At 45.3% G+C, this 13,936-nt stretch overlaps 1 protein-coding gene across 1 annotated transcript in view; it reads left to right on the forward strand.

The window, feature by feature from the left end:
• The first annotated feature begins 1,777 nt into the window (after positions 1–1,777).
• The window catches only part of LOC101764045 (O-methyltransferase ZRP4-like), a 55,156-nt gene continuing 42,997 nt past the window's right edge, over positions 1,778–13,936 (forward strand). The window contains exons 1-2 of the mRNA XM_012844482.1: positions 1,778–2,157; positions 9,222–9,240. Coding sequence (XP_012699936.1) covers positions 1,778–2,157; positions 9,222–9,240 — 399 coding nt within the window. The remainder of the gene's footprint in view (positions 2,158–9,221; positions 9,241–13,936) is intronic.

Raw genomic sequence — 13,936 nt, forward strand, 5'->3', positions numbered from 1 at the left:
CCTGGGCCAACCCAGCGAGACTGGGCTGCGATCCCCTCACAGTATTGGGCTCAGGTTTCCCAATCTGCACCTAAACGGAAACTGGCCCACCCGATATCCAATGTGGTTCCGCCTCTATACTGGGCCTCTCCGGTTTCTGACATCAATTAATTTCTGTGCGGCTGTCATCGCTCCATCCATGCGCGCACACGAGGACGGTGTCGGCCGTCGACATGGGCACGCACAGCCGCCCAGGCAAGCAAGAAGCTGCATGGGCACGGGGACAAGATGTGCATCAGCACGCTCGCTGCATTTATCGCTTTCGGCTGCTGCGTTGCAATTGCAAGGTTCCAGGTTCCAGCCATCTCGATCTGAAAGCGATCGATCAGCACACGCTCGCTCGCTGCATTGCCTCTGCTGGCTGCTTCTCCCACACACGTTCCTCATCCCTGCATTGGCGCACGTGATGGTCCATTAATCGCCGATCATTCTGATCATGTGATGTGATTGTGATATGCTTCCATGGCTGTACTTGCCGGCAGGGTAGACCTCCCCATCTAATTTCTATCGACGACGGTGCTCCGGCTATGTTCATATTACTGAATTATTAGGCTATGCCGGCAACGATCCTGGAAGGCCGATGGAGGGAATCCCAAAGTAAGAGCGTATGCCATTCAACAGTCCCATAAATTTGAGTTGGTGAATCTCTCACTTTTCTGAATTCGTAACTAAAGAAGAGAATGAGGCTTGGGTTACACAACGCGCGCGCGTATTCGTTAACCAACCGTGTGACTTGTGACTTGCAATGCAGCGAGCAACCAAGCAAGTTTATGTAAACCTTTTGCCATTTGTGTGTAACCTTTAACAACTGTCATTAGAGGTGATAAGCACACAGTCAATGCATTAATCCTAAATTAATTGAGCAAAGCGGGGACATTTTATAGTGGAAACAGTCAGCAGAGGGCTGTCGTCTCCTCTATAAGAAGTCCTGGAGACGTCCAGGAACAATACACGTAAAAAACCCAGGAACTCCTTCTCTGTTGTTTGTGATTTGTGTTGTGGTACCGAGTTGCTGAATCTCGCCGTATCTTCTTCTTGGCGTGCACCGAGGAGGAGGGTGAGCAGTATCTCCGAGTTGTTGTTGTCAAGAAGCCTACACGAGGGACGCCAGTAAGGTTTCTGGGTAGCGCAACTATGCGACCGCTCGAATCGATCGACTACATTTTGCGCTGCCACATCTTCGATCTGCATTGCATTGCGTAACCCTTCAGCGATTCTACACGAGGACGAAGCGCTAATATGTAAGTCCATAGATTGGTTTCTTACAGTTGTGGGTTACGCAAAATCCAGAGTGGTTACATTCTGTCATGGGTTACATGATGTTATATATGGTTACACTTCCTTTGCGTACACTGCTTTTACATACCGTTTACTTGTTACAGTTACGTCTGTCCGTTTAAAATTAGAATTAGGTTACATAGCAGTAGCAATGGTTTACATAATATGCTTTATGTTTAAATCTAGTAGATGTAAACGCATATTTCCAATAAATAATGCTAGCTCGAAATGGCAATCAAAAGCGGTGGACATTGTGTAGGAGTAAGAATTGATTCAGCACGAGATAGCTTTAGAGGATTCGGAATTATTTCTCGCCACCTTGTAGATACAAGTTCTTCAAAATATCTAACTCCTAAGCTACGCCTATCTAAAGAGATGTATTTTGCATTGCACATGGTGTGCCCTGCCAACCCATAAGCCACCCCAGAGCAGATAAATCAAGCCAAGCAGAAGTCCTCCGATGCTGCACACCACAAATCCGGCCGCCGCCGCTGAGGTCCAGCAGGGCAGCACTGACGATAAGCAGTCATTGTTGGATGCCCAGCTCGAGCTCTGGCACCACACCTTCGGCTACGTCAAGTCCATGGCCCTCAAAGCCGCACTGGACCTCCGCATTGCCGACGCTATCCACCACCACGGCGGCACCGCCATGCTCGCCCAGATAGCCACCAGGGCCACGCTCCGACCCTCCAAGCTCCCCTTCCTGCGCCTCCTCATGCGCGTGCTCACCGTCACTGGCGTCTTCAGCAGCTGTGTCCGACGACCGGCGGTCGACGATGGGGACGAAGACGAACGTGCTTACTACTACAGTAACACGCCAGCGTCCCGCCTCCTGGTCGGGTTGCCGAGCGTGACCCTGTTGGGGAAGAGGACTTCGCACAGCACCCCCTCCCTCATTTCGAGATTTTGCAATGGGCTAACGTAACGGGTTTGTGGAGAAGTGTTGTGGTTTATCATGTGCAGGAACGAAGAGCTGGTGTGGAGGAATGACTTCGCCATCTCAGTGACCGGTCAAGGCAGCGAAAGGACTTTGGGCTCGAGTGGGACTCATGAGCTAGGGTGGAGCGAGGGCAGTGAAGTCGTCAGCTGGTGATGGAGACCCGGGAGGCTACTCGCAATTTCAGCAACCAGCGAAGTGGTGATGACGTCTTCGTCATGCTGGCCCACACAAGTCCAGCTATAAAGTGATGAGTTGCAAAAGAGTGTGGCAAAAGTGGCATAATGTTACTGTAATACCCTTGGGTATGCTTCGCATAAAGTGATAAAGGAGGACGATGGGTTGTAAAGTGTAAAAATTACGTTCCTATAAAATAAGACCGAGAGGAATGCAAAAGAACATGTTCTGGACGGAGGGGGAGTTCTATTAAGCTCTCTCGAAGTCTTTCTCAGTTTTTCACCCTTCTTGTTCTTTCCATTTAGAAACTAGTTGGCCCCTCTTCGAGGACAGTTTTCTACCCCAACAGTTTTGGCGCCCACCGTGTTTTGTTCTTGTAACCGCGATGGCACCGACCAAGAAAGCAAAAAATACCAATCCACAGAATGCTGCTGATGACCCATCGACAGCAGCAGCGAACCCTCTGGACATCGTGCCAAGTCCAAGGAGGGTGCAAAGACAAAGTGAAGACGAAGTTGAAGCTGAAGACATCGCTGATGGCCAGTTTCAAGTTGACTTGACCGATGTGGGAGTGGAAGACGAAGACTTGGCTACTCTCGAGTGAATCGAAGCAAGATTGTTGAAGATGTTCCGAGATGCACAGTCCATGTCCAATGTCCAAACAAGAGCACAAGCCAAGGCAGGCATAGCGAAGGCAAAAGGCAAGGTAACCCGGAGGGAGAAAAACTCAAATACCAAACTATGTTAAAAGAAGTTGTGAAAAAGAGAAAAGTGCTAGAACAGTTGTAGAAAGAGAAAATGCAGGATACTGTAAGGCAAAGAACAGCACAGCTGCAAGAGCAAATAAATGTATTGCAGGCACAGATCAACTCTTTGTAGGCGCAAAATGATAACAACCCAATTCAAGTTGAAGAGAGTCAAGGTGACAGCGAAGAATATTGGAAAGATGATTCGAGTCTTGAGGCGTTTGGCGGAATGTACACCGCAGTGGCAGCAGAAGAAGGGAATTGCATAACCTTACAAGCTGAAGCCAGTTTCACCTCTAACAATCAAACTGGAGTTGGCAGACTGGCCTCCAAGATTTAGGGTGCTAGTGTCGATGCCAGAGTACGATGGGGAGTCAAACCCAAGGCACTTTGTCTTGAGGTACAATGCTGCAATTTCTTCGGGAGGTGGAAATGATTGTGCAAAAGCCAAAGCACTAGTGATGGCGCTCAAAGGCTCAGCTCAGCAATGGTACGCATCGTTGCCAAAAGGGAGTATTCTTCATGGGATCAACTTCGGGACAAGTTGTTTGACAATTTTCAAGGATTTCAGCCTCAAGAGTACACTTCGGGTGATCTCCATAACATCAAGAAAGGAGAAAAGGAATCTTTGCAAGAGTACATGAGAAGGTTTGTGAAGGCGAGAGTGAAAGCGCCTCAGGTACCAGAAAACACAGTGATTCATGCTGGTATTAGAGGGCTAAGGTTGGGGCCCTGTGGAGAGTACTTGGACAAACAAAGGCGTAAGTCCGAAAAGCAACTCTTTGACATAATGCAAGAGTACTACAAGTTTGATAGAAGAAGACAGAGGAGAAAAGATGAATACAATGCACGAATGAGAAATGACAAACCGAAACAAAATTGGCAGCCGCAATAGTTGAATAGCCAAAAATCCAAGCGTACCCAACGAAGCCAAATTTTTAGCAGCGAGAAAACACTGTTAATAACGTTTCTACGCAGCCTAACTTCCAAAATTCTTCATATTAGTTCGCTAGAATGAGAGGGGCCGAGGGAGGGGGGTCGTACGAGTTCAAGAGGGGGCCACTTAGGAAGAGGATCCGCAGTAAACAAAATACCATACTGTTGGTTGCACGGGAAAAACAAAGGTCATTGGACAAATGAGTGTAGAGTAGCACTAGAGGCAAGGGAAAAAGAGGCCGCAAAGCAAAGAGAGCTAGAAGAACAGGCGGAGTTAGTGAACCACACTTCGTCCACCTTTCAGTTAGCTGCTTACAGCTCTACACCAAATTGGCACTCAAAGTAACAACCAAATTACTTCACACAAGGGTTTTATCCACCTCCTCCATAGTACAGTCAAATGAGACTGCATATCCCAGTTCAGCATCAAAATTACAATATACCGCAGCCACCTAAGGTAGATCCACCCCAACAAATGCCTTCGCAACAACACCCTATCAAGGAACAAGATCATTTGGGCCATAGAGTAAATGTGATCAATGCAATTAGAGGGGGCTGCAACTTCCTAGTGTTTGAAAGCAAAAGGTAGAAAAAAGATCCCATACGTGAAGTCAGTCAAGTCTCTTCAGGTCAGGCATTTTGATCGAAGTGGTCTCACATATCAATAATATTCACAGAAGCAGACATGAAGTTGAACAAGTTCCCTCACAAAGATCTGCTGGTAATCAGAGCCATCATGGGCAAGAACGCAAAACATTTATTGGGAAACAATGTGGGTGGAATCTTGGTAGATAATGGGAGTTCAGCTAATGTCATAACTTACAATCTATTCAGAAGGATGGGTTTCAAAGACACTCAATTGAAAACAACTATGAAGTCGTTGTATGGCTTCAAAAACAAAAGAATGGAGGCTCGTGGAATGATCAAAATGAATGTGAGCTCTGAAATGATTAATTTTGACGTGATTGGCATCCCATATTCCTACCTAGCGATTTTTGGCAGAGGAGTCATCAACAAGTTTGCAGCTGTGATTAACATGCCATTTTTATGCACGAAAATTCCTACATATAACGGAGTACTCACTATGTACGGAGATCAGGAGGATGCCAGGAAAAGAGAGCACAATACTGGGACATATCAGAAACTAGTACACATGATAGAAGAGGAAGAAGAGGAGATAAAGTTCAAAGAGCAAGATGAGAAATCAGAAGACAAAGAAAGAGTTCGTCCCATTGAACATACCAAAAGAGTACAACTGTGCAAAGATGTTTTGGACAAGACAGTCATCATAGCAAGAGACTTATCCGAAGTAGAAGAACAACACTTAATAACTTGCCTCAGAAATAACCAAAATGTGTTTGCATGGAGCCAAAAAGATTTGCAAGGTGTCCTGCAAAGTGTAATCAAGCACAAGTTTGAAACGGATCCAAAAATGCCACCGCGAAGATAGAAATTGAGGGTGTTATCCCCAGAGAAAACTTTAGCGGTGCAAAGCGAAGTCTAGAAGCTGTTAGATGCCAGAGTAATACACGAAGTGCATTACACTCCCTGGCTTTCCAACATTGTCATGGTCCCGAAGAAGAATGAAGATTGGAAAATGTGCATAGATTTCATATTGTTGAACGAGGCGTGTCCTAAAGATGACTACCCCTTTCCAAGAATACATATACTAGTAGACTCTGCAGCAGGCTGCGAAATAATGTCTTTACTTGATTGTTTCTCTGGGTATCATAAGATTTGGATGAGAAAAATTGGCGAAGAAAAAACGAGCTTCATTACACCATTTGGAGTATTCGGTTTTGTGAGAATGCTGGAAGGACTTCGCAATGCCGAACCAACATTCAATAGAATGATTCAAATAGTGCTGAGCCCTCAATTGAGAAGAAATGTCTCTGCGTATGTTGATGATGTCATTGTGCAAAGTAAAAAGAAAGAAGACCACATCGCAGACTTATGTGAAACTTTTGCAAATTTGAGAAAGTATGGTCTCAAGCTTAATCCAAAGAAGTGTGTCTTCGGGATAAAGAAGGGAAAGTTGTTAGGCTGCATGGTGTCAAAGTCTGGCACACAGGCAAATCCCGAGAAAATTGAGGCGATCAGAAAAATGAAGCAGCCAAGAACAAAAAGAGATATCCAGAAATTAATAGGAAGAATTGCAGCTTTGGGACATTTTATTTCGAAGTTAGCAGCAAGAAGTTTTTCTTTCTTCAAACTACTAGCAGCGAAGAACAAATTCATTTGGGGGGCTCAAGAGTAGAAAGCATTCGATGAGTTGAAAGCGCACCTAAAAAACATGGTAGTTTTTACAAGCCTAGAAGAAAAGGCGAAGTTGTTATTGTACATCACAGCGTCCAATCTAGCGTTGAGTGCGGTGTTAGTAGAAGAAAGAGAGGTTGATGGTAACATGAAGTAGTTACCAGTGTACTTTGTTTCTGAGGCTTTGGTGGGCACGAAGAGGTTTTATTCTGAGATGGAGAAAATGGCTTATGCAGTCGTGATGGCTTGTAGGAAGCTAAAACATTATTTTCAGAGCTATACAATCATTGTGCCAAGCTCTTTCGCTTTGAGAGACATGTTTGAAAACAAAGAATCTTCTGGCAGAATTGAGAAGTGGGCAACTGAGTTGTCACAGTATGCAGTGAACTTCACTTCGCGGTTTGCAATCAAATTGCAAGTTTTAGCTGACTTCGTGGCAGATTGGACTCCGTCTGATGAGTACAAAGAAAATGTAGAGCCACAAGAGAAACCTTGGAAAATGTACTATGATGGGGCATATTGTGATGGAGTGGCAGCATCAGCCGTATTGTTGTCGCCTTTAGGAATCAAGTTGAGGTATGTCATGCGCTTGAGCTTCGCAGGACACACAAATAATGTTAAGAAGTATGAGGGATTGTTGTTGGGACTTCACAAGGCAAGAGCACTGGGGGCTAGGAGACTTATAATTAGAACAGACTCCGAGCTTATAGCAAACCAAACTGGGAAATCATACAAAGCAAAAAATCTAGAGATGACAAAGTACTTGAAAATAGTGAGATTAATGGAAAAATACTTCTTCGGTTTCACAGTCAAAAGAATACCAAGAGAAATGAACGGTGAAGCAAATGAGCTAGCAATGAAAGCAGCAATAAAAGAGCCATTGCCACCAGATGTGTTCTACGAAGTGGCGAAGTACAAATCCATAGATTGCGATGAAGCCCTAGTAAAACTTGTGAATGCTATCACAAGCGAAGATTGGCAAGCACCCATAATCACATTTTTGTGAGGTTATTATGAGCCAGAGAGTGAAGCAGGTAGTAAAATAATGGCCTTGAGGGCAAGAAGTTATTTGATAAAGGGGGAAGGGTTATATAAAAGAGGAGTATGCTCGCCGTTGTTAAAGTGTGTATCCACAGAGGAAGGAAAGAACTTGTTGCAAGAAATACACTCAAGAATGTGCTCTTTGCACATTGGCACTAGGAAATTGGTGAGCAAAGCTTTTTGTCAAGGATTTTACTGGCTAATAGCAATTATAGATGCCAAAGAAATAGTGTGGAAGTGTGACAATTGCCAAAAACATGCAAACTACAACAAGACTTCATCATATGAAATACAACTGCTTCCACCGGTTTGGCAATTTGCAAGGTGGGGCATTGACATTGTGGGTCAACTACCAGTGTGTTGGGAAATAAGTCTGAGGGAGACTAACACATGACAATGTTGGGAAGCACTCGTGGTTCAACTCGAGAAAATGAGCATACGTTTACATCAGGGTAGGGCTCCCCTTTTATAGTGTCTCGGAGGATACTTTACATTCCACAATTGCCCTTATTCAATGACTACATTCCTAGAATATGCCATACATGAAGGTCTTTTAGAGATTACTTGTACGACTTGGTCTCCTCCGGCAAGTCATGCTTCTCACACCTCCAATCAGCCCCGTGAATCGCGCTCTCAAGCGATTCTGCGAATCACGCCTTCACGTTTCCAAGTCCTTCACACTTTTAACCTCGGACCCGAAAGCCATTTTAACCTCGAGCTTTGAGACTGTCCTAAATTCGCACCAGAGAGGCGCCAACTGTATGCCCTGATCCTTGTTTCAACAACCCTGCACAAGACAACAAACAACTCGGTGCTCGGGGTTAGCTTCGAGCATTCGAGGGCAAGCTTAGTTATTGTGTGGTGATCGACGATTGTCTCTTAGCTTTGAGGCAGAGCTCTTAGCAGCGCAACGAGGCTATAACTACTCTTTCACGCCAGATTTGTCCCTCGCGGTTAGGGACCCTCGCCCGAAGCTACTTATTTTGCGGGGCTACGTGAAACATGTTAACATAACGACCTCGAGGTGCCTATATTTTTGGGTGATCCCCAATAGTAGCCCCTCATGGGCGAGGCTCGACACCAACGACTGAACCCGTGACTTAAGGATCTTCTCCCAAAAAATGTCACCCTTGAGCGTCGGTTAGAAACAAGCCAACGATTACCTTTTTGGTCTTACGTGTTGATTTCCTATAAGATGACTTTTCATATTCAGCTTGAGGTTCCAGGCGCTGTTTCGCGCCTTTTACCGCGCCTATAAAAGGGGTGGTGCGGGTCACTTTCATTTTTCCCCTCGCGGCTCAAACCTTTGCACTCCTACTTCGCTTGCTGCTTTTGTGCTTTGAGATTCATGTGTTGTATGCTGTTGTCCTTGGCCTTGAAGATCTCGAAGGTAATGATGTTATTTGCATCTCTCTTTTGGTGTGAGTTTTTGCCTTGTTTTTATTTCTGAGATGATGTTTTGTTGCCTTACAGCTGGCTCATATTATGCAAACTACAAGGCCCATGACACCAGAGGAGTTTGCTGAGCAATCTTGGCTTCACAACGAGGCTGAGGAAGACCTGGATCTGGGCAAGGCTGTTGAGGACACCGTGAAGTTAACCTACGGTGACGAGGGTACCACGGGTAGCGGTGACTCTGAGGCTGGTGCTGATAGTGATGAGGATCTTTCTAGCGTCGAGGCCGACCCGTCAGAGCTGATGCCAGGCAAGGAAGTATATGTTCCCACTATGCGGTTTGGGAAGTCCTTAGTTTCTAAGAGCATGATAAAGTTTTATGTCGACAAGGGTTACTTCCCAGAGGGTGTTGCCAGGGCACCTGGTGATGAAATTGTGCTGGCGCCTAGGGTAGGCGAGGCTATTATGTTTAAGGATTTTTTTAATGCCGGATTGAGATTTCCGTGTGACAAGGATTTGCATAAGATTTTGGACTGATACAGGGCAAGGCTTCAACATCTCACTCCAAATGCATTTGTTGCTCTCTCCAAGTTCTATTCGGTGCAGCGTACGTTCGGTGGTCACATCGACGTTGATGGGTTTGCGATGTTGTTCAAACTCCACATCCAGCGGAAGAGAGTTACATTTGACGATGAAGAAGGTACCTTCGAGACACAGTTTGGGTGCTGTAACTTCACGATTCGGAGAAAAAATGAGAAGCAAAAAGTCACAAGGGTTGAGCTTTCTTATGCACAGAAGAATAGATGGGATGATGATTGGCTAAGCTACTGGTTCTATATTAAGGTTGACATGGCTGATGCGTCTGGTATCAGCCGATCTTTCTATCCTTTCTGTGCTTCCTTGGGACCTATGGACATCTCTACTACTCCTGCATTTACGAGGTCCAATGTTGTCAAGGAGTGCGAGAACACTTTCTTCATAGCCTCAAAGTCGATCTTCGAGGGATCTTGTTGAAGAGTTTTTGGTAGCTAACATCTGACCCCTTTCCGATGGGTGGAGTCCACTGGAGATTGTGCCAAAGGAGGTCCCGTGGAGCACTAGCCCGCTCCCTTACCCTTGTTTCGGAGTGGAGCTGCCTGAGGGTGCCAACCCCGGTCTCTTTGCAGAGGATGTTGAGAGACACGCCATAGATTTTATTGGTCCATGCACGGAAAGTAAGCTTTCATCCGCTCGGAGGATCGTTGGACATGAGCTCCGAGTTAACTGTGTTTTTGTGGAACTTGGAGTCGAGGTTGCGCCTCGCCCGAAACCTCATAAGGTTTCGAAGCGAATGTGAGAGGCCAGCACGATAGGCTTGGAGTAGATTGGTGGCGGTGGTAGGGGAAAGGAGGAAAGCTGAGAGCACAGCTCCTAAGGCCACGGCAGTGGCCTCAAAGAAGGATGATAGCCAAGCGAGTGTCATGCTTGAGGCTACGAAGCGATGCTAAAGACCTCCAACCTCGAGGCTCAAAAGAAGAAAGAAAAACTTGGACAAGGCTGTTCGGGTGAGGCTGCAAAATCTTCCGCACCCCCTGCCTCCAAAGTTGTTCCGGTTGCGACCAAATTCGGGGTCGAGGCTGCCAGCGCACTTGCCGGTATGAAAGTGAAGAAGTCCATGGAAAAGTCTCGCATCGGCAAGGCCATTGATGATGATGATGATGTTATTCTGGATGTGGACTTATCTTTGGTCCCTTTCTCGGTCCTCGAGGCTAGCGCCCCTCCAAAGGAAGCTCAGACCAAGTTTGCTGTGCCCCCTCTGCACCCCGAGGCCAACCCTCCAAGGGAAGTGATCGTAGAGACCACTGAAGAGATTGAGGTGTCTACTTCGGAGACAATGAAGCCAGGTAAACATGTCACTATGCATTTGCCTAGGCTGAGATTTTTTGATTGCAGTGGTGCCTCTTTGAAATTTCTGATGGAGTTCGAAAAAACCATTGGTGCAGCTAGGGGGATATACAGGGAACATCCTCCAATGTTTAGAGTAAAACCTTGTGCTGCAGGTTCTCAGTTGCCTCCATCCTTGGAAAGCTATAATGAGGCCTTTGGCACCAATCTTAGAGAGGAGCTAGTGTCCATACATGTGCCGGGGTCAGGTGAGGACGATAATCCCTACAACTTACCTTTGTTGTGGGGAGATAAGGATGGGATGTGTGCTGTTGATAAAGTGGCCAGGGAGGTTTTTAAGAGGTTGGAGGGGGATGGCGGTGAGGCGGATGGAAAGGAGGCTCCTGCTCGAGGTTCTGGGAAGTCCAAGGCTCCTACTGAGGATGATGACGAGGACAAATCTTTTAATCCTGAGAGTAAGTGCTCGGTTCTTAGCTTGGTTTTTTTTATACTTAATCTCCGCTTTGCTATTTCTTGAAATGCCTTTCTATTGATAGAGTATGAAAAATCAGTTATGCATTTTGAGCCAAGCGGCTTAGCTAGGTCGTAAGCCACCCTCGGGTATAAGGTACTTTGTTCGACACCCGCTATTTTGTTTCTTATCTTTTTCGTTATTTTAGTTTTTTCATTTTTGATGTTTTGATTTTGCATTCTGTTATTCTTGGCAAGGTCACTATGAACAAGCTGGCGGTGAAGGAGAAGAACATGCTTGTTGAGAGCACAAAGATGATGCAACTCGAGGCTAGAGTTGCAAGGCTTGAAGAAGAAAATAAGATTTTATGTGGCTTAAAGGATGAGCTTTCTGAGTCGAACTCCGATCTTAAAAGAAACAATGTGTTGCTCATGAACACTTGCAGCGAGCTCGTCCAACAAGTTGAGAAGCTAGAGAACAACGCTGAGGAAAATCATGGTGTTTTGGAGAAACTCCGAAACACAGTAGAAAAGGATGAACAAGCCATTCATATCCTCGGCAAAAAGCTTTAGGAGCAGAAGACCTTTCATTGAGGAGGCGGAGCAGACTCTTAAGAAAATATTTGCCGAGATTTATGAAGGATACAAATCTGCTCTTTTGGAGTTTGGTGTAGAGCCTCTTCCATTTCCAAGTGGTGAATATGCTAAGGCAATGTTTGATTGGATGGATGACCAGTTCAAAGGCTTGCCCGAGGTTATAACCGGCATTAGAGACTTTGCTGCTTCGTTTTGCCTTGATAGCGTGTTCCAGCTTCTTGAAGAGAATAGGTGCTCTCATTTCTTGATGCTTGCGGCTCGCTCCCACAAGTTCCCCTTGGGCTCCGAACTTGGCGCAAGGGAGAAGTCAAAAAACGTGAGGGCTACAAAGATGAATTTTTACAAATAGCTTTGGGCTACCTCCGGGCGAGAATACACAAGGCTGGTTGCTCAGGAGCGGCTTGTGCAGGTTGGAGTTCACATAATTTTGTATTTCTTTGGCTTGGTTTTTTTATCACCTGACGTTGTTCTTTATATGTCCGCAAACCAAGGCGGAGGAAGCGAAAGGCGAAGGTGGGAGCGGGAACGATGATGCTGATCAAGGAGGGCAGTGACTGTTGAGGCTACCTAGGAATTTGTGTCTGTGGTTTGGGACGTTGTTGATAAATTTGATACTTGGTTAGTTGCTTTTGCGGGCCAATTTGTAAATATTTGTTGCTCGGCCGGAACTTAAGTGCTCGAGGCTGGTTACCTTTAGCGTTCGTACCCTCGCGAATCTCTTTTTGTCTCAACATTTTTGGTTTGAGTGAATTCACTTGCTTGGCAACGAAAGTGTAGCATAAAGCAGCGAGTGCTGTTCGTTCTTTTTGAAAACGTCATCCTCCTGCTCTACGCTCGTAGGTCTTACTCTGGGTTGTTTCTTCACAAAAAGAGGATGAAAATGATTTTTGTTCACCAAAAAACATCACCCCCCCTTTTCATTCTTTCCCACGAAAGAGACTAGGCTTAGATACTGCTGCCGAAGATCTTGTTTTTATGAATAGACTGCAAAAGACAAGAGTAGCAAACTTTATTTTTTCCGAAAAAACGTCACCCTCGCCCTTATCATCTTTTGCGTGAGTGAAGTTAGGTGAATCTTGATTATCTTCAAGATAAGTCAACGGAAAACTTGTTTTCAAGTTTTGTTGACTTAAAAATGCAATGACAGTTTGGTTGATATCGCAACCCTTAGTTGCTTGAACCATGAAATTTTACAAGGTTATGAATCTGTGTTGGTTTTACCGACTTCGTGGCTTACACTACGAGGTTTATTTGTGGCTTAACATGCACTTTTGGAAAGTTGGAAGTGAGCTGCCGTAAATCATAGTTGGGACTGAGGCTAGGACCTGAGAAAATAGGGAGCAATGATGCCTTTTTGGAAAAAACGTCACCCTTCCTACCCTGCTGCGAAGTTTTTGGCCGAGGCAGCCTTCGTGCAAAAGGACAAAATGAATTTTTCAGTTGAAAAACGTCACCCCCCGTTTTGTCCTTTCACGCGGAGGGGGTTTAGATTGAGCATAGCTCAGTCTGAGTGTTACCGCAGCCTTTGGTTGCTTATTGCCGCCTCTCTATTTTCTGACTTGCAAGTTTGGGCCTAGTCGCCATGACCCTTGAGTGAAAATATAAGTTTCTACGCATATAGTGCGCATTCAATGCTAGGCTATGCAGCTTCTTGCTACTTTAACATATCTTGCGCAAAAATGCAAGTTTTTCATCGTGCAGAAACACGAGGTTATGCAACTTGTTGTTGCTTCAAGACTTGTATAGAAACGCAAGTTTTTCATCGCGTAGAAACGTGAGGTTATGCAACTTTGTTGTTGCTTCGAGACTTGTGCAGAAATGCAAGTTTTTCATCATGTAGAAACGCGACGTTAGGCAACTTGTTGTTGCATCTAAGAGAAAGATCATAAGGGGAACTTCATTTCATTGAATAGTGGAAATTTTATAAGGATCTGCCTCGTTAAAAATCTTGCCTTCAGAAAGGAGCCCCCCTAGCAAGGAAAAGAGTGTAGTCCAAATGCGAAAATGTAAAGTGTAATGAGTAAATTTGTTACCCTTGACGTTGTTTATACCTTCAGAAGCCGAGGGTAGTTTGAACAAAATGTTAAGGGTAGTACTTACGCAAGCTATCGACGTTCCATGAGTGTGGCAGCTCCGTGCCAAGTTGGTCCGCAAGATGAAAAGACCCTAGCCTATTATTTCGTGTGACAATGTATGGCCC

This window comes from Setaria italica, chromosome III (genome assembly GCF_000263155.2).
Source record: "Setaria italica strain Yugu1 chromosome III, Setaria_italica_v2.0, whole genome shotgun sequence".
Taxonomy (NCBI): Eukaryota; Viridiplantae; Streptophyta; class Magnoliopsida; order Poales; family Poaceae; genus Setaria; species Setaria italica.